This window comes from Apus apus, chromosome 1, assembly GCF_020740795.1.
Source record: "Apus apus isolate bApuApu2 chromosome 1, bApuApu2.pri.cur, whole genome shotgun sequence".
Taxonomy (NCBI): domain Eukaryota; kingdom Metazoa; phylum Chordata; class Aves; order Apodiformes; family Apodidae; genus Apus; species Apus apus.
This window is the reverse complement of record NC_067282.1, coordinates 154,319,670-154,345,056: the sequence shown is the minus strand read 5'-3', so window position 1 is coordinate 154,345,056 and position 25,387 is coordinate 154,319,670. Positions and strand designations below refer to the sequence as shown.

Here is a 25,387-nt window from a genome sequence, read left to right as displayed (position 1 = left end):
GGCTTGTTCAGCAGCAGGGGAGCCAGCAGCAGCAGATGATCTCTGCCTTGAGGAGTCAATGCTATTGTAGTCCACTGGGGAATTGCTGTTGTGGGCGTAGCTGCAGGTAACCTTGGTAATAATCTAGTTGGTCTGGCAGACTGAAAAAAAGGGAAATTAAGGCTTGATGCTCATGCTCTGGCATCTTAACTACCCACTTTTCCTATCTAATCGGTCCTAACTGCAACCTATTTGAAAGTGTTCTGTACCTGTTCTTAGCTGAGCAGCGCTACAGGCACACTTTTTATTTGTCAAAAGGCTTGTTTTATTTCTGTTGTGAGCTTTAGAATAGCAAGCTGAACCATGCTAGACACAACAAAGAATATATTCGAAGTCTAAATTAACATTTGTAAAAGTATCAGAATTTTTTGCTAGAGGTCTTCTTGTTTTGAGTTGTCTTAAGAGTGTGCCATGTAAGACATGCTTTTTTATTGTTAAGAACTATTTTATGCAGCTGCAGTTTAATCTCTATTGCTGTAGTTCATATGCTCTTATTGACTGCTCTGTACTGGACATGGTGTTCCAGGGAAGAATGACCTGTTGCAACAGTGTGATGGTACTTCAAAGACAAGATAAAGTGGGGAGAACAGAATGTCTCTGAGAAACAAAGCTAGAAATTCATACCTGTTTTTCAAAAAGAATAGTCAATTTGAATTCTGCCCTGTTAGAATAATTAATCGCAGCCAGCCACATCTAAAAGTGAAAATAAAGCATACAGGTAAAGAGTTTTGGTTCAAACCTCCTAAAGCTCCACTTTGCAAATACTTGGCATAGGTGAATCCTGGACTGTTGCCAGTACATTATACTCTTCTAGGGCTGACATCATAGTCAGGAATAGACATTTTCTGTATGTGAAATTTGGGTTTACTCCTATGGGTGAGTGAATTGTCTAGAAGTCCATACATTTTGGTGTGCATTTAAATACTGGTTTAGTTTTTTTTTCTCTTTGGAAACTGGCATTCGTGTTCTGACAGGCAAAAAAAGAATAAGCTGCTTGGGTCTCTCTTTCCAGGCCTCAGGGACACTTCTCTTACATCATAAGTACTGCAATAGTTTGTCATGATACACATTCGCTGCTTAGAAGATAGACATGATTTAATAGGGAGCACTAAAGATCAGGCTCAGGATGCCTCAGTGTAGTTGAAGAAAGAAGGCAGTATTCAAGATTGCAGTTGTAGATGTCATGAGAACTGACTTCTCACAAGCTTTTCTGTTAGTTGCATCTGCTTTGATTTGAAGAGGGCCACCTGGCTTATGGCTGGAGCTAGTTTTGCTTTCATCCTCACTCAATCGTGTAAACACAACATATAGTCATCTCTGCATAGCATAGCGAAGTAGGAAGAGCAGTGGCTGTCAGATTCTCAGTGTTTTTTGAAATATTGTAATCAAAACCATGTTTACTATGCAGAACAAGGAACTTCGTTGTGGCTGTTATCTTTGGCCACATCTAATTTGCAGACCTCCACTGCCATGTGTATGTTACTCAGGGATGTGAAGAAGTGGCCATATTGGCCTATGAGCCTCCCTGTATGGTAAAAAACAAGCTTTTGTCCAGTGCCAGGTGCATTGCTGGTTTGAGCACATCTGTTCTGTGGGCTGTACAGGTGTAGCTTGCTGATAGTGTTAGTAGAGCACATGTAGTTTGACACCAGCTTTTCCAATAGAAAAGAGCTTCTAGATCCTGTCATCATCTCTTTGTGTAGTCACTAACCAAAGACAACTTCTTACAGTCTAAATTCAAGGTGAGTTGTACCCGTTATACAAGGCTTTATTGTGGTGTTGGTTGTGTTTATCAGCAAAACCAAAATTCCCGTGTTTCTTAAGCATAAATAAAAAGATATCATAGGCCATTTTTCTTTTTCTGTCAGTAGTCTATTTGTGTTTTAATTTTTAAATAGTAGCAGTCTCTTAGCCTTTGGTGGTTTCTGCCAGATGTGTCGTGTTTTCATTTTAGAAGGGAAAAATGTGAATATGTCAGAAATCGGCTTTCATCAGATTGTTAGATTAGTTAATGAACATAAGTTACTGCATGCATTCAAGAAGTAATGTTGCTGTTTGAATGAGATGTATGCTAGGCCTACTTCCTTAAGTCATTCAGGTTGAAGTAAATGGATGAGTGGCTTCCATTCTGCAGCATTCGTGTCTGTCTGGTAGTATGGTTAAATACATCATTGACCCGTTGAGATAATAGGATCTAAGTAATGGAAATTGAATGTGGTCATCAGATGATTCTTGCTACATTGAAAATAAAGGTATGAGCATCTTTATAGCACTGCAGGTGTTTCTTTTGGAGATGTCCCATTTCTGTGATGGTGAGGTATTTTCCCTTGATGGCATCTTCTTCTGCTCCCAGTAAACCTTTTTTGATCACCTGGGAAAAAATGTTTTAACTTGGCCTTCATCTTCTTGGGCTGCTAGTGATAATGAAGATGATGTAATCAAATTACTTTTACACTAATGATGTCTTCTAAATCATTCTTTGTCATGCCAAATCTCATTTTAAAGCTGCTGTAGATTCAAAAACGCTTTTCCTCGGCTTTTAGCACTGATGTCATTGCTGGGTACTGAAACATAGGCCAGTGGAACAGATTTGAGAGGTGGTGTTCTTCCTGAATGTTTGGTTTGAACACTGGGTATCTCTTGCCTGGTTAGCACAGCTGAAAAGTTTGTTTGCAAGAATTTATGTTGTTGCCTATTCAAAAGGTATGGTGTGGAAAGATCCAGTTTGACATTGCCGTATTTGAGAAACTTGTGCTGGAATGTGGTTGATAAAGTTCCCAGGAAAATCCAGATATTTGTTAAAGCTTATTGCAGCCTTCATTACTGTTTCATGTTTTCCCTTTCAGAAATGTTCCCATTGCCAGGAATCGGGAGCCACCTTAGGCTGCTACAACAAAGGCTGCTCCTTCCGATACCATTACCCATGTGCCATCGATGCAGGTAAGAACAGATGGCATTCTAACTCTTACTTCATGTTTATTCAAAAGATATAGCACTAAATAATTCCAAGGTACTTTACAGTATAAATGTTGAGAAACAGTGTCAGATAAGCAGTGTGCAATAATAATCTGGGACAAGATGGAGCTTGTAATGAAAAAGGATCTACCTGAAAATGCAGAGAGCGCCTGCTCTGCCGGGGTGCAGCTACAGTGACTGAAATTTGGCTGCAATATGAGAACTGAGCAGTCTTTTCTTGTGAAAAATACAATACCTTTATTAAAAGCTTGCAAGTAACCAGAAAGGCATTTCCTCTGTCAGGGTTACACTCTTATGGGTAGGCATAACAAAGATTTCAGTTGCAAAGTGTTGTAGAATCATCAGTTCTGCTTGCAGCACAACCTTTCTTAGAAGCATTTCAGCCAGTCTCTTGAGTAGGTCCAGTTTTCATCAGTGGACAAGCTAATGGTTTGGATGTTATGTAATTACAGAATTTGCTTCTTTTATTCAGTGATCGGAGTTGGAGTTCTGTGTGTGCATTTGCCTTTAGATATGAACTGTCCCCCTAATAGGAGCACAGGTTCTATAGAAGACTGAGCAGTTGGTTGCAGGAGGAAAGCATGATTAAAATATTATTAGAAGTCTGGAAATAAAAACAGAGCAAAAGGTCTAGATTGTGCAGTTCTCTAGAAGTTCTCAGTTTTTGAGAATGAAGGGGAGAGTAGAAGGGAATGTTACTTAAGTTGTGTCATAGTACATTACAAAAACTATGAGCCTGGGGTTTTAAGTTAGCATTTCGTGTACAATAAGGAAAGCTTTTCATGGAGATAAACTTGATTCTTGGGTAAAAAATCCCACCTCAGAATAAATAATGTCCTACTATTCCAGTCCTCTCTAATTCATTTCTGTCATACAAAATACAGTCTTGATAACAAGTAGGTAAGGATTCGATACTACAACTCTTGACTGGCAAATAATTGCAAGCTTCCTGTTTGTTAGCCCACTTCCACAGCAGCCCACTGATTTTACCACCTATTTTATGCTGTTTTTCAAATATTACAGTATTTGATGTAGGTGTGCTCATTTCTGCATTGCATCTTTCACTTTGAAATCCCACCCTATTGGGCACTACATTTTATTCTAATATAAATGTGTGTAATGCAGGGAATATTGCAGTGAAATACTGCTAGTACTGTAATGCAGATGGAGAATCCTTGATTTTACATTCAATAAGGTGTTAAAGAAATATTTTTAAGGTTAAAAAAATTACTCAAAAAATTACCAGAAATAAGCGTGTTCATTTAAGTTTAATTTTTAGTATGTTAAGAATGTATCTTATAAGATAGTAATTAAGTTATTAAAGACTGACAAGTTTTTCCATAAGGCACTACCTCAGTCTCTAGGATGAAGGGTTATCATTCATGAATATACATAGTTCTCACTGGTTTTGTATTTTATTTAATGTGTATGATTCCATCTCAGTTCTGAAAGTGTAGCTGTGGAATTTTGTGATGTTCATCTCTCTTATGCCTAAGAGTTCCATGAACATGAATAAACTTTTTATTTACTTACATTTGGGAGACAGTATAATCAGATTTGCGTTCATACTGTGTTTACTAATTTGCTTTGTGACCTACCCTTTTCAGTAACATGTAAAAACCAAATGTAATGAATGTTCCCAGTAGTTTAGGGTGCTTAATTTGAATTCTTGTGTTACTAGGTTCAGTGTATAGTATTTTCTATGTTCTACCGAACACAGGTGTCAAAGTGTAAGATACTGTCCTTTTTCTTCATATATACCTTCTTCATTAACTCTACTCCACTTCAGCAAATGCGGTAGGATCCTCCAGATGACAGATTTACTGAACAATCATGACTGATTCCCAAGAGCAGTTCTGTGTCATGTACAGAAGAGACAGTGTCCTGTACAAAATCTAGTATACAATCATACTATTTAGTCCATATTAAATGTAATATAATATGTTTACTATATAATATGTAGAAGTGGGCTACACTAAATTGGGCTTTTCCTCTGATTTGTCTTGACTTTGCAACCTTTCAAGTTTTTTTAGAGTAGCTCTTTCTATTCAAGTTCCAAGGCTATGCTTATTTAAATTTCTTGTAATTTTGTTACTAGACATCAAATTGTTATATGGCTGTCTGTCAGAGTGCACCACTCCAAGCTCATTTCCCTCCTTTAAGTAACATGGCAGTAATAAATTGCAAGAGCTGCATGGAGGTGGGATACTTGGACTGTGATTTGCACAAATTAGTTTAAATAGTAGCAAAGGAGTTGGTGAAAGTGGGTGAATCTCTGGTTTCACTCCCAGAAGAGTATGATTTAGTGAAAACAAATACTTACCTTTATTTCTCTATACATTTTCCTTTAGTTGTTCTCAGGTTCCTCAGATTTGTTGTCCTAGTCTTTTTGTAAGACCCAATTCTTTCTACTCCTTTCCAGCTTTTCCTTTACACAGTTTTCTAGCTGTTACTCTGGCTTCCTCCTCTCTGTTTTTGTATCACCTCCTCTTCTCCTTTCTTGCTCCCAGCTCTGTTTTTCATCTCTGGCCTTCTTAGTCTGTTTGGTTCTCCTCATTTAGCTCCCTGTCACACTTAACCCTGCTAGTCTCCATTTGTTCTTTGATACTGCCCTTGACCTTTTCCACCTTTACATGCCTTATCCCACTAGCTCTGAGTCTCCAGTCTTATGGCCAAATCAATCCTGATTCAGGCTTAGCCTCCTTCTTCTGGCTCTCATCCTTAATTCCCTGCTTCTAACTTCTAACACTGCTCTCATAATCTTGCTAGCCTTCTCTCTTTCCACTTACAGATTGCCTTTTTCAGTACCTTTTTCACTTCTGCTGCCTTCTGGGCCAGTGCTTCTCATTTTGCAGTTTTGAAATGGTCACCTTCTTTCAGGCTGCCCAAGCCTTAGAAATATGTCCCCTGACAGCTTCAGTGCTTTTGGGTCTGGTACTTAAACCTAAGGCCTGAGGTTAATTTACAGGAACGACCTGCTCACCCCCCAGACAGAAGTGTATTTGGTGGAATTTTCAAAGGACCTAGCAAATAAAATTTAAGAAGTGTCTCTTGAGGATGTGCAGATTAAATTCTCCATTCCTCCTTTCAAAGAGTTGTATTTGCTGATTTTGTGGTAACCTCACAAGGGCATGCCTTGGCTAAAATTCAGGTCCTATGGAAAATCAGAGTATGGTAGAGCTTTTCAGAGAAAATTTGCTGGGATGTGTTTAACATGGACAGAATAACTTTTTTCCAAGAAAGAGTTTTAAGGAAATTGTTAGGCTGCTTTAACTGAAGTTTTCAACCAAAGCAAATAAAAGAGCTCAGTTTGAAGTACAGTCTTAACATTCAAAATTTCAGCCTGGTGGTATGACAATAAAAGACCTTGTTTGCGGTTGCTTTTATCTCTCAGTGCAATCAAGCTGTCTGAATCTATAGCCACTCTGCCAATAAATATGTATAAAAGAAACAAGAAGGCTATATGGAATAGGACTTGATTTTCATTTATACCCAAGCAGAAAATGTTTACTTCCTTGAGAAGCAAATCAGCATTCTTTTATCTTTCCTCAGCCTGCTGTCTGCCCATAAACCCTTTTTATTGGCTATGCAGTGCTGCTGTCTTTCCTATAGTGAATCAGATACAGATATCTCTCGAGTTCCTCAAGCTCTGTGGTATTTCCATTTGAAGTCAACCATCCTGCTTTGAAGGATGGTGCCACCTTGCTTTATTGAATATCTGGGGCAGATCCGTTCTGAATCCTCAAACGTTTGTGCTGACGTTTACAAGGGCTCTCAGGCTTTTGCAATGTGTACAACTGGTTTTGTATCTTTAAAAAAAATAATCAGAAAACACTTGCTGGAGTGTTTTTAGGGTATGTTGAGTCACAGACACTTGGTGTAATGCTTGGTGTTTTGACTGAGTTACTGGAACATCCCTGGAAGTGACCATGCCACAGCTGAGATTAAGCATGCATGCCATACTCCTAGGCAGCTGCACTGGGAGTGTGGTTTTTACCTTTGTGTTGACGTGGATTAAAAGTTAGTGCCCTGTCAGTTACTGTGCCTCACTTGAAAGGCAGTGCGTGTTTTGTAAAGGTCTGGAGGGCAAAATATTCTGAAAGCTACTTCAGTTCCTTGCAGCACTGAAGGCTGGCCCTGTGGTGTGACCTGGGCTCTGGCTGCTTGTGCTGGTGGTCGGCTTCCAACCCCACCCTGGTGAGGAGCCAGGTTTTGCACTGCTGTAGCTAACTGGCTGCTATACAAGGCACGTGGCTTCATAAGCTGCCAGTTTGCATATATGGATGCTTTTATATAGCCTAATTCAGCCTTCCTTTTAATCTCTTGTTGTACAAAGTAATCTTTGGCAATACAGAGTGCAAGAGAGCTGAACTCCTCCTAGCTATTTGCATAAAAATCAAGATCACTAGTGCCACTCAAGTGATTTTTATATGGAAATTACTGTGGTTAACATTATGTTTGGCTTTAGTCTATCCAAATTTATGAACAGCCTCTGATGTCTCAAGATAACTTAGTCCTAGGGAGGTCTCCATGGAAACAGGATCTTTGTTTTCTGAAATTTTGTATCCTCTCCTCCTGCTTGTTCCTCACCACCTGGACCCAGATCCTGATTGTTGCCGCACACGTGTCCCCACAACAAGTATCACAGGCAGTTTCACATACAAAATTTTTTTACTGTATATTATGAAAAGACCAGCAGCAAATGAAGAGAATTTTCAGAGAACAGAAATCCTGTGTCTTCACAAGCATCATTAGAGTTGAGTAACAAGCAGAACACAGAGGGTGAGACAAAGTGTGAAGCTTATAAAAGAATAATTGCTCTATATAGAAATATTTTAGATTTTCCCTGACTACTTTATGGAGAAAAATCTGTACAAACAAGGACGAGCCTCAGTTCTTTTTCCCTTTCTGCCACGATGAATTGATCATAGGTGACTCTGATAAATTGTAATCTGTGATATAAAATACTTGGAACTGCTAACTGAAATCCAGGCCAGCTTTATAATGATGAACAAATTTGACCTTATTGGCATTCAGCTGATTTTCTGCAGTGAGCTGATGAGATTTTTCATAGTTGTCCCTTAAGAGAAACAAAAAAAATGCTATTAATTTGATCTGCTGTTAGAATTTGCAACAGAAATACTGACTTCAGTAAGAAACCGAGATCCATGTGCACATTAGGCATGAGGTACAAGGTTCCTGACAGTTCTTCCTCATTCTTGTTACTGATCTTCCTTTCTGATGTACCAGCTAGAGAAGGGCATTCATTACCAATGTTGCATTTCCAAGGAAGAAGAAAACTCCATCCTGTTCTAACATACACACATATGTTTTGATAATTGCTCTGCATAATTTTTGTTTGCCGCATTATGCAGTGATAATTCATGCTGTAAGTCTAAATGTACAGTTTCTGCCCTTCTAATGAGACAATCTATTTCTTTCCTGTTATTTGTTAATGCCACATTTAAAATTGTTTTCTGTGGCAGGATTAAGGGTTTTACTCCCCTTTGCTAAAATCACTCAAGTAACTTAGTCTATTGCATGCTGTTTCCTTTTGAGGCAGGCCAGAGGCATTCATGTTGAAACATAAGCGTTTCAAGGCAGAGGGATGCTCTGCCAAAGCTTGGGTGTCTAGAAAGCTTTTCCCTCAAGCTTTAGTTGCAGTCTCCTGCTGTCTGCTAAACTCTTCCAGCAGATTGAAACAGCAGGTAGCCCTGGTTATGCTACGTACTTAAGAGCATTTTAAATTAGCACATTTTATTTACCATTGTGCTTCTTCACTTGCTAGCTGTTTGGATAGGTTTGGAGCAGACAGGAGGTCATAAGCACCTTGTTGAATTCTCACAGTGTGGGTTGAAGTGAGGGTGGTGATGGTGCTTGGACCTACCAAGGTGGTGATGGTGCTCAGTCAGCCTGCCCTCAGTGGATGAGGCAATTGGAAAGAATTATGTCAGAAGTTTGGACAGGTTGAGAGGTGGCCCTCTGGTTCAGAGCACCCAGGGAAAGCAGCTGAATGCTCTTGGGAGATTGCTTCTGCTTTTTTACTTGGCTGTAAGGGTGAAATAGGGGGTATCTGGAAGGCACAAATGGAAGGCAGAGATCCTGGAGTGATGCTCCTGGTGTGAGTATAATGCTGAAGTTCGGGAGCTGCTGACTTGGCATCCCTTAGAGGCATCATCTAGGAGGGAGGGCAAGAAGGGAAGCAACACTTACACTGGCAGTGGCACTAAAGGAATGCTCTTCAAATTACAGTATTGTTTAATGTGTTCCTAAATGAGCCGTTCTGCGTAGGTGCCTCATTTTCCATAATAGGTTTAAATCATTAACTGAGCTATTTCTTAGATCCCAGAAGCTTCACATACAAGAATCATGGAATCAGATCCAAGATCAGCATCATGTCTGACTACCACACATAGTGTCAAAGTGTAAGCTGATCAGCAGGATTTGGGATTGCAGATAAACTGTCATAAACACCTGTACCTAGAGATATACACCCCTCTTCCCCTTGATGTTGGCAGGGCCTTGTGGTAAGGATGAAAAGCAGCAATTGTCCTATGAAGTATAAAGCAGGGATCGTCTGTTCAGATTGGACAAATTGCATCCATCTTTCTTGTGCTATAGCAAGCAAGACTGGAATAGCCAAAGGGCGTTGGGACACAGGATTTATAGACTTGCTGATGTGATTCTTACTCTATACAGAGGACTGGAGAGGCTGGGAATGCTTGGACTTGGCTTGGTAATCTAGGCAGCATTGTCACTTGGGGGTGTTTAGTAATTTTATTTGCTGAAACTTTGAGGGTGGAAAGGTTTAATCTGGTAATAAGGTGGTATTCCTATAAGAGGTCTTTGAATGAAAAATATATACCTATGAGGCAAAATTAACAGAGGTGATATGTTATTCAAGTTGTTTTTTATTTAAAAAGTAATAAATTGCTGTCTTCTGCTCCTCTAGATTGTTTACTAAACGAAGAGAATTTCTCAGTGAGGTGCCCCAAGCACAAGGTAAGGATCATCTCCTGCATTAGTCCTGTTTTTTGCTGCCCTCTTCTGGTATCTAAATATGGGTTAATAATTTTATACCTGGATAACATTTGTAGTCAGAGATGCTTTTTAGATTAAAACTTTGGTGATGTGTGCTTGTGGCCTGTTCTGGGGCCAACCATCGACTTGAGAAGAATACTGAGATTTTGAGAAAATAAATGAAGTTTTTGCCCTATCAGTTCAGTTGCTCTTTAGAACCTTGATGACTCCTATGAAAGCCCAGCTTTTTTTCCTGTCTTCTGTCACAGAATTAGTATTTGCTCATTATTTCTGCTTGAGTGCTACATTGAAACTCGTGCGTTTTCTCCTTGGGTTTACTTGAGGATGCACAGAGGAGGAGTGGCCTATGGAAAAGTTTCAACCAGTTTTTGGAAACATTTGGACTATGTCATGAATCAATGTAGTGATGAACCTGAAACACCTTGTACTAGTTTAGTGGTAGTAACCAGACTGAGTCCTACCACTCAGCCTACAATTTCTCTGTGTAGGTGTTCTGTAGATATTTGACTTTTCAGAAGATTCCTCATTGTTTTTGGTGAAGGATTCAGCATGCTGCTTCTGCCTACTGTTTGGGCATCCTTAACTGAAGGTTCCTGGAGCCTGCAAACACAGGGTGCCAAGAGCTGAACTGGAGCTGGACTGCTGTTGCATTGTCCATATGGGAAAAGGAGACAAGGCAGATAGGACATACTCTCTTGTATATATAAGCAATATGATACAGTACTGGGAATACTCCTCCCGGCCCATAAGGGAGGATAGATCTCCAGGAGGTTGTGGATACTAGTCCACCAGTTTTAAGTGCTCAGAAGTACCCAGAAAAAATGGCTGTTCTTGTAGCCAGTTGGATACAACAGGAAATTGTACAAGAGTGTGGATGGCGTATGCTAGAAAGTACACAATAATAGGGAAGAATTGTGTTGCTTTCTAGCAGGGATTAGTCTCCATTTAGTCCTTGTCTGCAGATCTCTTCTCTGCCTAGAATTAGACTGACATCTGGTGGTTTTTTGTCTTCACAGATTATCCTTAATCTGTCTTTTGTAAACATGGCAGAATTAGTCTCATTTTCCTTTCTGGATGTTCTACCGCAATATGATGTACTTATGCACACGTATTTAAAATGTGCTGGAAGATTCTGGGGCCATTCAGGCTCTTACCCAGAACTGGCCTACTTTTCATCATATAAAAGAAAATAAATTATTCTGCACAATTGTGGAATAATGTTGAAAATGTACAGCAAGCTTAAATTTGTGTTAATGCTACATTAACCTGCAGATCTTGCCAAACAAAAATATGAAGGATGAGCTCCCTTTACTGTGGAATGCATCTCCCTAAGTGCCACCCTATGCCCAGCTTTGGATACTTGACTAAAAAGAAGAGAAAGGTTACACCTTTGGAGGCTGTTTTATTTTTGCTGCCCACTTCCTGAAGTAGTACAGGGGAATACAGTGTTACAGCTTTTCACAGCTGGCTTGGGTCACTGCTGCTGTATATGAGAACTTGCAGTGATGATGCTCCAACCATGGAAGGAAACAACCATTTTACAGAATCCAGCCTCCCAGAGAAGATACTGAGCAGCAGGCACATTGGTTTCTAAAGTAATCTTGAAGGGTGGGAGGGGGAAAACTGCCAATTAAGTAGATAAAGTTATTTCCCGGGGCAATTAAATTTTGAATTTCATTCAAAACTATCTCACTGCAGATGACTTTGTTGCGTCACAAATGGATACTCAACACCAGCGGCCTTTCTTTGACACTGAGTCTGCTGGCTTTTGCTTAGTAAAGACATGACTAATTTGTTTGAAGTCAAGCAGCATTTTCTTTGCTTGGCTGTGATTCTGCCCTTGCTCTATGGTTCACTGATCATTACTGATTTGTTCCAAATCCTTCTTCAGGACAGAATATAGGATCACCCTGCTCCTTCCATTGCAGTGACTGGAAAGGGGAGTTCCAGCCAGTTGCGAGGCAGGAGTAGGAAGGTTGAAAACCTTTGCTCTAGAATGACTAGAGAACAAATTGCATCAATTTTTTGATATGAACATGAGCAACTGAGAGGAAGAAAGACTTCTGATTAGACCATTCAAAACTATGCTTTTCAGTAACACTAATTTAACGTTAGTAGCTAATTAGTAGCTGTCTCATAACACATTCTGCTGTTCTGTAGTTAATGGGTGGAAGAACTAGCTTTATAAATCTGCTAACACAGAGTAAGTCCCCCAGTGTAGGGCCTTATCTTTTTTCAGCCCACGCCTCACATCAGTAAATACACCTCATCATAATAAGTGGCTCCTGGAGAGCAAAGGTGCTTCTTGCCTCATTAACTGCGTGTGACAACTTCAGGCACAAGCAAGCTAAGTCCAGAGGGACTGGTCCTGCCTTTCCCTGTGCTCCCCAGTAAGCTTTCCCATTTCCTTCTGTCAGCATTGATGCTTCAACCATCCATGTCCTGAATGTGCTACTTTTGCAAAATAGCAGCTTTTATCACAGGGAAAACGCTGTCTGAAAACTAATCATCTTTTGAAGAGTTAGCTTGCTTTCGCAAATCCAACTAGCTGTGTGTCTGCATCGCAGCAAGTGCTGTTGCAACAGAACTGACAAGGATGTCGAGGCACTGAGGAGGTTGTAGAAGGGATGGGATACCTCACATTTTGTTGGCACTGCAGTCTTAGATTGTCTTAAGCACCTGTGGGACAATTTTAAGTGGTGTTTCTCAGCTCATTCTACCTTTTTGTGTTAAATTCTGTGTTTCTTAAAATTAACCAGGCTTTCATATCCCAAAGTCTACTTTTGCGGAATTGCCTGCTTTTGTCACAGGGAAAACTCTGTCTGAAAAATCTATGCCTGGTTCCAATACTGACTTCTCTTTCTCTCTCTCATTTTCTGTATGTTCACTTTCCCTACCCCTGTCTTCCTTTTCTCCCTCCTTTTCTTTTTCCTCCTCCTTTGGCTTGCTGGTTCGTCAGCCCCTCCTTCCTTGCTCTCTTCCCTCCTTGCAGAACAAGATGGTGAAAGGCAGCCTCAGCACAGAGCAGTCGGAGCGGGGGTGAGGGGGGAAGTGTACTCCTGGGAATGGAAATAAAAGCAAGCACAGGTGAGTTGGGGAGAGCTTCCAGTTTCCAGCTGCCACCTTCTGTCTCTCCTTACCCTCCAGAGCCTTCTCCATTTCTATGAGAAAACAAGGTGCTCTGGTATATATTAAGAAAATTTGTAATAATTGTTTCTTTATTTTGTCCCCCCTGATAGCATTCTGTTCAGGCTAGGGAGTTTGCTTTTTTTGTATGTCCACAGCAGTTCCTCCTGCTCAGCAGTGAGAGGCAAAGCTGGTTAGCTGTTACAACTGCCTAATGACTCTCCCAGCTAAACCAGTGGCAGAAATCTTTCATATTGCCATGGTAATGTCCATAAGGATCTGAAAGTTGTTGTTTGCTTTTTTCAAGTCTCAGAGTAGTTAATAGTAAGCTTTCATATAAATAAATAAATCCATCAAAGTCTCTTAAATTATGCATGTAAGGAAGAATTAATAATACTGATGAGTTCAAGATTATTGTAATCTTGGTTCTCTGTTTTTCTGGAAATGGAAATACAGGGATAAGTAAATTAATGTTATGAGCAGCTCATTACATTCCTTTCAGACCAGCATTTTCCTCTGTTTTGCAAACAGACATGGGTGATAGAAGGTGGAACTATATCCACAAGTGGCCACAATTTTTGAAGTTTGTGATGTTTGCCCTGTTCCCATGCCTCCCCTCGCCCTGGGTCCAGGGTGGGCTGTTACTGGTGTAGGTCGGCAGTGCTGTGGAAGGCAGCCACAGCTCCCCTGGCTGCTCTTCCTTCCTGCCTCCTCCTTTGTCCCAGCATTCGTACAGCCATGTGTGAACTTACCAGGGAATTAAATTTGTATGAAACTACATTTTGTCACATTAGCATCCAAATTGGGTCATTTTCCTCATGTGGTTCACTGTGTGGCTGGGCAAATACCCTGGTTGTACAAGGAGGAGGGAGTTGCACAGAGGTGGGAGTTAGCACCCAAGGGAGTTAGGATGAGGTTGGCATTTCTTACTTTCACCAAGTGCATTGCCACCAAGTGGCAACAGGGAGGTCTAAATAAAATGTTTGGTTTCAAATTAATGCTTATTGACACCCTTTCCCATAAGCTGCAGCCTAAGAAGGTCTCTTGCCTTCATTTCACTGCTTAGTTCTTTCTCAAGGCGGTTGCGTCTCCTTTTCTTGCAGTCATGCAAGTGAAGTTGCTCTTTCATCTCTGTTCTCTGAGCTGATTATAAAAATCCCCTTCCCTCACTGCTGTCCCTTTCTTCCCAGGCACCTCCCTTAACTTAAAATCTTCTCAAGTTAAGTAATTGTAAAGGGTTCTTAATAGTATTTTCTCTGAAGGATGAGGGATTAATAATAGAATTCTGTTTTTTAGTGCAGTAGCAGAAAACAGGTACTGTTTCATGTAAACTCTTTGTAGACTGCCAACTTGTGTTACCTCTGCTGTGTTCTGTGAATTTTCATTTTTAACAGCATTCTCTCTTTGCTTTGGAGAGTTGTCAAAACAGTTACTATGCAAACAATTTTATTTAAAGTTGATTATTTGGGTCACTTTTTTCCTTCCATGCTAAAGATTATTGGGATTCTTTGAGCTTTTCTCTTTTCCGTAGAGTGTAAAAGGCAATGTAATTCATAATGTTAAAACAGGATGATAGTCCTACAGACAGGGCATCTGTTACAATTGTTTAACACTACAGAAGTCTTCTCAGGGGTTTTTTTGTGTTGTTTGTTTTTTTTTTTTCTGGCGGGGGGGATCGTTGGCTTTAAGGCAGTGGTGAACATTACTGTGTTCCAGAGACATCGACACAGCTTTGTTTCCTCCATTATTGTCCAGTGCTAACTCTTTTTTAAAATATCACAGGAATGTATTGGCTTAAGACCTTACAGTCCGTGGTATCTCTACACCATGTTTACAGTGTGCTCTAGACATCTCTCTAAGGCATAATTTATTTCAAAATCCACTTTTTCCACAAGTAGTTCTTTTGCAGGTCCGATTTAGCCTCCCCCTCTTGTAGCTGATGTCTTGAAGATGTTCTCCAGCCTGACTTTGAATCTCAAAATAAAAATAATGCAAATCTAAAAGATTCAATTACATAATAATAATAGTAGTAATAATAATAATAATAACTGCATTACTATGTAAATTAAAGAAGTTTAGAGGAATTCTGTAGCAGTGCTGGCAGTACAGGAGCTGTCCTTCTGCTGGGCTTTAGTGTAAGGTGGAATGGGCTCTCAGCTGTTACATTATTGGGCTGTTTCAGTCCTGGTTCACTCCTAGGCCCAGCAAGTTAAGAAAAATCCTGCGTGTTGGATCGCATCCAGGCAAGTCAGTGTATTCTGTCTCTGTTGCTTCTCTTTCCCTGAGCCAAGTTGCCTCTAGAACATTTGGATCAAATCCAGATCTGGAGAGTGACTGTGAGAGTGAGTCTGGTGCTCTGGATCTTGTCCAGGAACGGGGAAGGATGCTCTCTGTGCGGTGAGCCTGTTTCCTCCCTGAGGCAGTGCCTAATGCTCTGGACTGATTCCAGGCATGGGCAAGCTGCAGTTGTACAGGAGCCAGAGACAGCAACACGGCCTTGACACTCCTTCAGCAAGGGTTCACAGTTGCACAGTAATGAATACCACAAAGGTCAGCTGCCTGAGCTCTCTAGGAACCTCCCTCTTTTCCTCTTGAGCTGTAGCTCCATGGCTTACCCATCTGTTTTTCATCCATACTCGCCTCGTTCTTTGCTCTTAACGTGGCACCCCTGTATGAGGGGATATTTGCAGCCAAGAGGTAGGCTTGCTGGGATGTAATCTAATTGGTGTGCTGATAATCAGAACAGCATTGACTTCTCTGTCACACTTAGTTAAGGTTCCTGGAGTTTAATTGCTAGCTACGAATGGACATGCGTATTGCTTCATTCCCAGGCACACCTCTAATGCTGTTAACTGCTTTCCATGTGCAGTGCTTCTGTTGTGAGCTTTTTTCCTTTTCCTAAGCTTGGTAGCTGGTGGGGAGGGATTGATTTATCTAAGTTATATCAAAGGGTTAACCTTACTAGGTAAACAAATTGCTTCTGGGCTCACTGGTGGTGTCGGAGAAGGGAAGAAAGGACTATATTAATTCAAGCTTTGCTTTCTTGGCTGTGCAGATTAAGAATGAGAACTGTGGCTTAGAAAAACTGTATTTCAGCTTTGTCTACAGTTTCTCATTTGAACTGAGCTTCCACCAATTTAGCAAACTCCTGGAGTTAATTTTCTTGCCTCAGAAAATTTCTGGACAGACAGAATGTGTCAGGCACTCGGACGTTTCCACATTTCTCTTGAAAGACATCACAAGCTTAGTCCTTCCATGAACTGTCACCACCACTGTAATTGAATAATTAGAACAAAAAAGCAACAGAAAAAAATATTACCTGTCTTCCAGTTAGTTTAACTGTAGCTTTACCTTGAACTTGTTAGTGACATCTAGCTAGCCATTTCCCAGATTCCCAGGTTCCTGCAGCTGGACTCCTGTAATTTTTTTTAGACCAGTTTCACTATCTGCTACATATTCAATGAAAACTACTGTCAGATGGTAGCATGGTGATGTGTATGAAAATGTCTAGTTCAGTCCCTGAGGGGCAGCATGGAATCCCAGAGCTGTCATCCCACATGAATACGTGTGGCCCCTCCGTTTCCAGTTTTTGTAGCCAAGATGAGGAGCAAACATGAGGCAAATGAGCTGCTTTCAGGCTGCTGGAGGTCGCTGTTCTGTAGAAGTGCCACGCGCCGCTGTCGTGGCTCAGATCATCCCGTCAGGCTGGACCTCCTCCTTAGCTGGCCTTATTTCATTTTCTGCAGGTTGTTAAGCTAATACTTTCTTATCACATGGATTTGCTTTTATGAACTGCTCATCATTGTGCTTCCATCTGTTTTTAGTCCACAAAACTAAAGAGCTCTTGGTGTTACTGCTGAGGTAGGCAGCTGAGTGGGTTTTTCCAAAGCCTTGGCGGCATGTTGGCAGGTGGAGGGAAGGAACAAGCCTTTCCAATCTTAATGTTTCACTTTGTTTTTCAGGTTAGGCTGTTGAGATAAAAAAGCGGTGGACATTCGTGACTGAATGGAATCTCTCCCACTGTGCAGCCATGCCCCCTCTCGACGTGCCTGCCAATGCCAGCACTTCCTTCATAAATTCTTACATCACACTCAAGACTGATGACATCACAGAATCTGACCAAGGAGTCTGAACCAGCTGTTTCCATGGACACAATCTCCATAGTGACAGTGGGAAGGGGAGGGGGAAAAAGGAAACAGGTGGGGGGAATTAAAGAGGGAGGGATAAATATATATATATATAAAGATCTATTTTTTAGTCTTGAAAGACATTGTTTTAAATGAAAGGTGCGCTATATCCCTTTTGATGCTTTTGATTAAAACTAACAAAAACCCATATAAATTAAAAAAAAGAAAAACAAACCACAAAACAGCCAGTAGCTAAAGTAAATATTAAATCCAAAATGAAAGCAAAGCTCATGGAGCCTAACGTTTTGTGGGAAAGATAGCAGAACTTGGAGTACTCCAAACAGGACTTGACTCCCTTTCTCTTGCTTTCTTTCTCACAATGAGTTCAATCTTAAAAGGCAAATAAAATAAATTGTAGGGGGTGGGAAGAAGTCTTGGATGGTTGCAGGTGATGGGGTGTCAGTACTTGTGTATGTGTGGGGTAGGGAGCTTACCTTTTTTGAGAAACACTATATACTAATAATGGAATCTTGAAAAACATCTATGACTTGAGAGATTAATGAAGAGGTAGCTGCTGCTTGGTATATCCCATACACCTTGTTCATGTGGGAACATCTGTTCTGCATGGGGAGGGGAAAGACTATCTGCCCTTTGTGGCAACAACATGCCCCCCCAACCATTCCAAGAAAGCTGCCTTCAGTTTTGAAGGCAGGTGGGAGGAAGATATGGCTTGCCTACCAGGTTTGAGAACTAGAAAGGAAGTCTAAAAGTTGGTGGAGTCAATGTAGCTTCAAACTGATGAGGAATAATCCACTTAGCCCCTTTTTTATGTTTTGCTTTTCCTAAGGAAGGAAGAGGGAATGCCAGTGTAACAGCCTACACTATATGGTTATTTGGAGTGGGGTTTTTTGTAAATTATATTATTTTAAAACATTCGGATTTAAGGAACAACAAGAAAAAAACACTTTTTTTCTTTTTTCTTTTTTTTTTTTCTTATTAAGGCCTTAAGAAAGGGGTTAGTGCATCTTTCAGGGGTCACTCTGCCATGGGAATAAAATAGCTGTTTCACAAACAGTTTTATATAAAAAAAGCTTAAAAAAACCAAAAAAACTAATAAACTTCATTTTAACCTTGTCTCCTTTTGTTTTGTGCGAACTTGATTTGTTTAAAAGGACAGAGAGACAGTACTATCTGCTGCTTTTTGGTTTCTTTGCCTTCATCAGTTCTGCCTTCAGTGGTGACCTTCTGAACTGGCCCAGCAAGAGGAAGACCACAAAAGCTTTTAAAAATTAAAGCTTAGGATTTGTTTGATGTTCAGAGATAAGGAGCCAATGACTGGATGACTTTTCTGTTTGTGTGAGTTGGTGATGTTTCACCAGGTCACTGACTTCTTTGGCTCACAGGATGGTAGCATCTCCTAGCGATATCAAACAGCCTGGTGTTTACTGGGAAGTCACTAGAGATAGGGATCAAACCAGCATGACTTGGATAAAGCAGTGGGGTTGATACTGTGGGGAGGGAAGAACTATTTTAAGAAGTTATGTACTGGATGCTTGCTCAACTACTCGCATTTTAGAGTATTCAGCACATTAAAAAAAAAAATCTATGATAGCTCATATTAAGATATCTATTTTAACTCTATTTTTAAAGGATCGATTTAAAGATTTGGGAGATAATTTGGCAGTTATTTATTTCTAGAAGTTGCTACTCTCACTGATAAGTATTTGGAAAGAAAGGGCAGTCTTCTGCTTACTCCTTTCCCAGTAGCAGCTACTGAAGTTAGTATGTCCTTCTACATTAAGAAATAGACCTGTTGTGATAAATGTCACTAATGTGTCCTGAATTGGTGCTGAAAATATTTAACTGCTGGTGTAGTCAGAAAAAAATCATTTTTAGCATAGTTAATGTGATTGAGTAAATGACTTCTTTTCAACTGAATAAAAAATGTCTTTTTTTTTCCTAGTGTCTGTTCTATTCTACCTACTCTGGAAAAAAAACAAACAAAAAAAAACCCAAACAAAAAAAAAGGAATTACTGCATTGATTTATGTTGGTGAAGACTCAGCTTTCTAGTACTACAACAGCAGAGGACCGTGGTGAAGCTGCTGGATTTGATACTTTTGGCTTTTCAGGGTGGTGTCACACTGGAGGGAGGTTTTTGGGTAGCTGGGAGGGAGCCTGGGAGCTTTTCCTTGTGGGTTCTCTGCGGTTGTTTTGGAGGTTCATGAGCTCCTCATGCACAATGGTTGGAAAGCAGTGGGAGTTACCTAAAGCAAATAAACAGTTTCACACTTGACTCCATGAGAAATGTTTCTCAGTGGAGAATGCTTGGAACCCTTCCAGCGAGCTGCTGTGTAGCCCCTTGTCGGCCCTGTTGGAGGTAAGGGGTGTCCTCTCTGGTAGAGAGAGGTCTTGCAAATTGGTCGTCTTTGCAGGTCAAGTCTTGACAGAAAGCAGAGCTGCCACAATTCTCTAAAACCAAGCCAGGAGGAATCTAAAACAATGTGTAATGGCTTCTTGGGAGAACCCAGAAATGACCCAGAGCACTCAAAATCCAGTTGGAAATAAAAATTTCTTTTGGCTCAGAAAATATGAAGTGACCTGAAAGTGATTGTACAAAATGCTTATCAGCTCCATCTTGCAGAAGCAATTAAGTTTGATATCATGGATACCCCAAGCTTGAAAGAAATAAATTACTTAAATCTTGGCTACTTCAGAATTCGTGGAGCAGAACTGACCCACAGCCAGTGCAATAAGAAACAGAGATATCAAGAAGAAAATGAGTGGCCTGCAGGCCCCTGGGAATTACCTGTTTGGATGAGGAATGAATTAATGAGTGTTTGGATAAGGCAGCTCCTTTTCCAAGTATTTCTCCACACTGACTCCCATCCAGTATCTCTGAGAGAGACTTACCCGTTTCCTGGGAAATGTAATGATGCTTTAACAGCATTTGCAAAGTGTGTGGTTGCCATGTCAAAAGGAAGCTCCAGCAACTAACCCGGGTCTGTCAAAACTGCTGAACAAGGTGAAAGAAAAAGATGAATTCTTTCCATAAAGGCTTTGCAATGGACTCAACATGCAAAGGATGTCTTATCAGTACAAGCTGATCAGTGTTCAGCTGGAGATGAGGGTAAAAGAACTTTTCCCACAGGAACTGGGATACATACAGCAAGCATATCTCAACACCAGGAGCTGCTGATGGATACAGTTCTTCATGGAATTTTATTGCATGTGCGATCTACCCTTGGCAAGCAGAGGACTGTAGAGTCTGTGCAGTGCAGGAGAAAGCAGCCTCAGCTGCCACTGTAGAAGGTGGTGGCCATCCTCCCTAACCTGTGTATCACATAGGTATGGATGGGAATTTTACCTGGGTTTGTGATGTTCCTGAACCTTTTGAATCAGTCTTAGAACAAGACAAACTGTTGATGTCTAACAGTACAGAAACAAAACATTAAGGGGTTCAGGGCAAAGCATCTGCCAAAGAATGCTGTGCATCTAGTTCATGAATTCCACCTAATGCCAAGCTAAAGAAACACATTTTTGGTGGGACATGCATTTTAAAAAAAAAAATAGTTTGTCAAGATATAGACAATTAAATAACAGCTGGGGTATTTTGACTGGTTAATGTGCAGTGTGAACTGTAATGTACATAGGAATGTAGCAAAGAGAGAATACCTTTAATTAAACTGGTACAGTTGCAGAAAGAACACTTTGGGGCTGAACTTGACATAACCTTTCTAAATTATAATGTCTAATAATAGTGTTATTACAGCAGGAATTAAGTTAGGCCATCTTGAGTGCAGTGTCTGTCCTGGATGTGGTGGAAATACTTGGTAGAGGGACACAGAATTGGTTTGTCTGATCTAGTCCTGGGCTTACCAGAATGACAGGAGGAAGTAGTTGTATATCTAAATGTGTAGAAAATTGAGTTTAAATATCAAATCTATGGAAGTGGAGCAGGATGGATCTGTATGGTTGAGGATGAATAAATCATTGTTCGTCTGGATGTTTTTTTTAAGTGGTTATAGGTTGTATGAAAAAGAACAGGTAATCCAGGTTCAGTTACGGATGTGGAAAATACAAAGATGTGGCAAATGTGGCTGTACTGGCTTTCATATGAGAAGCTGAAAGTGTAGTCGCAGCCTTAGTTTTGGGTTAGCAATCTGTTGTGAATCAGGATGAGATTCTTGGCTTGGCTGTGTAATGTTTCTAACAAACGTGTTCGGTTTTGTTGGGTTGTTGTTTTTTTTGAGACAGAGCTACTGCAGTACATAGTGAGTCAGAATTTATTCAATAAAGGTAGAAGGCAGAAGTCACAATGAGAAAACTGGGAAACCAGTAAGTCCTGTACTTTATGGCATTGCTGCATGCTGAAGGGAGTTTGGCTCATGCATGTCACTGAAAAACTACGTCCATATGGATAGCCTGCCTTATCAGCTCTCCAACTAACCTGTGCTATTCAGCTAGATGTGAAGGAAGGAAGGTTTCCTTACAGCATAAATGTCAGTGAAATAGTCACTGTCAGTATCTCTATACGTGAGTGTTTAATTTTTTGTTCTTCATGTATTTTTGGTTGGATCCAAAAGGTTCACTCCTGTCAGCTGGAAAGTGACAAGGGTGCTGCTTACAGAGTCTTCTTGTGAGATTTAATTTCTTAAGTGGGACCCACATCCTAGTAGTACCTCTACAGAAGGACGCCAGAATTAGAGGAAAAGCACTGCTTGTTGGCTGGCTTCTTTCATGGAGCTATACTGAGAGCCACGATTGCTTCCCCTTCCCCTTGTCCTCTAGAGGTTTTTTGTAATTTATTCATTGAATCATAGAATCATAGGGGTTGGAAGGGACCTCGAAAGATCATCTAGTCCAACCCCCCTGCCAAAGCAGGGTCACCTAGAGTACATCACACAGGAAGGCATCCAGGCGGGTTTTGAATGTCTCCAGAGAAGGAGACTCCACAACCTCTCTGGGCAGCCTGTTCCAGTGCTCTGTCACTCTCACAGTAAAAAAAATTCTTCTGATATTCACCTTAAACCTCCTATGCTCCAATTTGTATCCATTACTCCTTGTCCTGTCGCTGGTCATCACTGAAAAAAGCTTAACTCCATCTTCTTGACACTCACCCTTTACGTATTTGTAAACATTGACGAGGTCACCCCTCAGTCTCCTTTTCTCCAAACTAAAGAGACCCAGCTCCCTCAGCCTTTCCTCATAAGGGAGATGTTCCACTCCCTTAATCATCTTTGTGGCTCTGCGCTGGACTCTTTCAAGCAGTTCCCTGTCCTTCTTGAACTGAGGGGCCCAGAACTGGACACAATACTGCAGATGCGGCCTCACCAATGCAGAATAGAGGGGGAGGAGAACCTCTCTTGACCTACTAACCACACCCTTTCTAATACACCCCAGGATGCCATTGGCCTTCTTAGCCACAAGGGCACATTGCTGGCTCATGGTCATCCTCCTGTCTACCAGGACCCCCAGATCCTTTTCACCTACACTGCTCTCCAGCAGGTCAGCCCCCAACCTGTACTGGTGCATGACATTTTTCTTCCCCAAATGCAAAACTCTACACTTGCCCTTGTTGAACTTTGTCAGGTTTTTCCCCGCCCAAGTCTCCAGCCTGTCTAGGTCTCTCTGAATGGCAGCACAGCCTTCTGGTGTGTCAGCCACTCCTCCCAGCTTGGTGTCATCAGCAAACTTGCTGAGGGTACATTCTGTACCCTCATCCAGGTCGTTGATGAAGATGTTGAACAACACCGGTCCCAGTACCGACCCCTGAGGGACTCCACTAGTCACAGGCCTCCAACTAGATTTTGCCCCATTGACTACAACTCTCTGACTTCTTTCAACCAGTTCTTGATCCACCTCACTGCCTGATCATCAAACCCATACTTGATCAACTTATCTACAAGGATGCTGTGGGAGACGGTGTCAAATGCTTTACTGAAATCAAGATATCATTTATTGCTTAACTCTGTTTAAATGCTCTGCTTTCAGGTTTTTGACCTTACCTGGCTAACTTCAGAAGTGATGATATTTCTTAGCAGCCCTAGAGAGAGTCATCTCCCATCCACCTAATCTGAAAGAAGAAAAATACTCTCTCAGCTCACAGCAAGCCTCCTGGGAAGGAAATCTTGCACTCTAGCTGGGGATCAGGATTCAAGCTGACTGTGTACTCATTTGCACAGTGAAACCTGCATGCACCTACTAACTAATGAACGTGAACATATCCAGGTCCTCTGCAAATACTACCTGCATTACATTAGTGGCTTCTGGGTTGTAGCTAGAACAGCTAACAATCAAACTGGGAGGTCGCAGTGGGTTTGGAGGCCAGTGCTCCCTGGCTTTGAGGTGCATCATGGCAATGGTTCTCTGAGTCTTACTGAAATTATCTTTTCAGTGCCACGTGTTTTAGTGGAGACCAGCAAAAAATAGCAGAGAAACTTTCAGGGAAGGAGCTGGGAAGTGCTCTGCATTTACACTAAAGATAAGTATAGTTTTGTAAAGATAAGTGCATTGTGTAGTTAGAGTCCTGCGAGCGGAAGCAAATGTATCAAAGAAACATCACCACATCTAATGGTTTTACTAAAAAGGGAAAAGTGTGTGTTTTATAGCCTTTGTATTAGGAAAATTTAATTGGGCTTCCACCTGCATTTCTGCACCTGAACTGTGTTTCCCTCTCAGAATCATTAGATTCTTATAATTTGTAGCTTATTTGGGGAACTGTTGGCATTACCATTCATAAATACTCAACCTGGGTTGTGGGGCATAACTCTACTTCTCATGCACTTTTCAATCAGCTGGTTATCAAAGTATCTAAAGAGTAATACAGATCTCAGTGTTGCCATTTGTCCTTGGAAGAAATACAGAAAAGAAGGCAAATTATTTTCCAGTCTTGTAAGGTGAAATAGGGAATCGGCAGGTAGAAATGGATCTCAAAGAGGCAAGAAAGGACCGTGTGTATAAGCAGAAAAAAAGCCTGTGATTTAATGAAACACTTCTGGCTTTTGTAATATCATTGCTGCTTTGGAAACCAAGATGAGGAGGTTACAGTCTGCCTGTTCAGCTACTGTCCTGCTGTGGCTAAAACTTCTGAGAAGGAATTGCTGCCTGTACGGGTGATAGTGTAACTGTAAGTGACCATTTGGAAATTAAACCAGAGAACTGCACTCTGCAAGAAAATAAGCAAAGCTTGTGCAACACTGCTGATGAAGACATTCCCAGCAACCAAAAGCAGAAGAAATAGCTTCCAGATCCATGAGATGGAATTGGGCATTTGCAGCCTTAAAGAGGGCATTGATGGCTGCAGTCATCATGGCCTGCTTCAGCCACATGACTCATTTTTATGAAAAACAACAGCAGCGTGTTGCCACAGGAACACAAAAGACTTGGAAAAGATCCTATTACAACAGAAATGTAACCATTCCTTATGACAACTGTGAAAGATGGACTTAGCAAACATGGAGTTTGTGGCTTGTTGCTTCAGAAGAAGCAACTTTGGGGCCTACAGAAAAGCTGGGGAGGGACTTTTTACAAGGGCTTGTAGAGAAAGGACAAGGGGATATGGTTTAAAACTGGAGAGGGGAAATTTAGATTAGACATTGGAAGAAATTCTTCAGTGTGAAGGTGGTGAGACACTGGAACAGGTTGCCCAGGGAAGTTGTGGGTGCCCCCTTCCTGGATGTGTTGAAGGCCAGCTTGGATGGGGCTCGGAGCAACCTGGTCTAGTGGGAAGTGTCCCTGCCCATGCAAGGTGGTTGGATCTAGATGGACTTTCAGGTCCCTTCCAACTCCAGCCATTCTATACTAAGATTCTATTATGATTCTAAGAAGAGAGAAAGAAGGTGCATCTTTTGGACTGCACAGAATCATTGTAGCCTAGAAGATTAACAAATTAGAAGCAGAAAGTACTAGAACTTTCCCAATCCCTAATAATGGGCAGCAGAGACTGTGTGCTGCCAGTAAGTGGGATAAATTCTGCTTTGGAGTGTGGCCCCATTGGCCTTGAACACTGCCCATCACCCACTTTTGATGGCATCATCCCTGAGCTGAGGGTGAACATTGCACCAAAGTTCCTCTCAA

General features: G+C 41.1%; 1 protein-coding gene across 11 annotated transcripts in view; it reads left to right on the top strand.

Moving 5' to 3' along the window:
- Positions 1 to 25,387, top strand: part of TCF20 (transcription factor 20) — a 168,598-nt gene that overhangs the window by 110,148 nt on the left and 33,063 nt on the right. For 4 of the 11 annotated variants that reach the window (XM_051636852.1, XM_051636824.1, XM_051636868.1 and 1 more), the window contains 4 exons: positions 2,886 to 2,979; positions 9,968 to 10,017; positions 13,016 to 13,143; positions 17,145 to 18,443. In XM_051636852.1, coding sequence (XP_051492812.1) covers positions 2,886 to 2,979; positions 9,968 to 10,017; positions 13,016 to 13,099 — 228 coding nt within the window. In that variant the 3' untranslated portion in view covers positions 13,100 to 13,143; positions 17,145 to 18,443. Of the gene's footprint in view, positions 1 to 2,885; positions 2,980 to 9,967; positions 10,018 to 13,015; positions 13,144 to 17,144; positions 18,444 to 25,387 lie in introns of those variants that run through there. The other 7 variants (XM_051636905.1, XM_051636889.1, XM_051636843.1 and 4 more) reach the window with 4 other exon arrangements.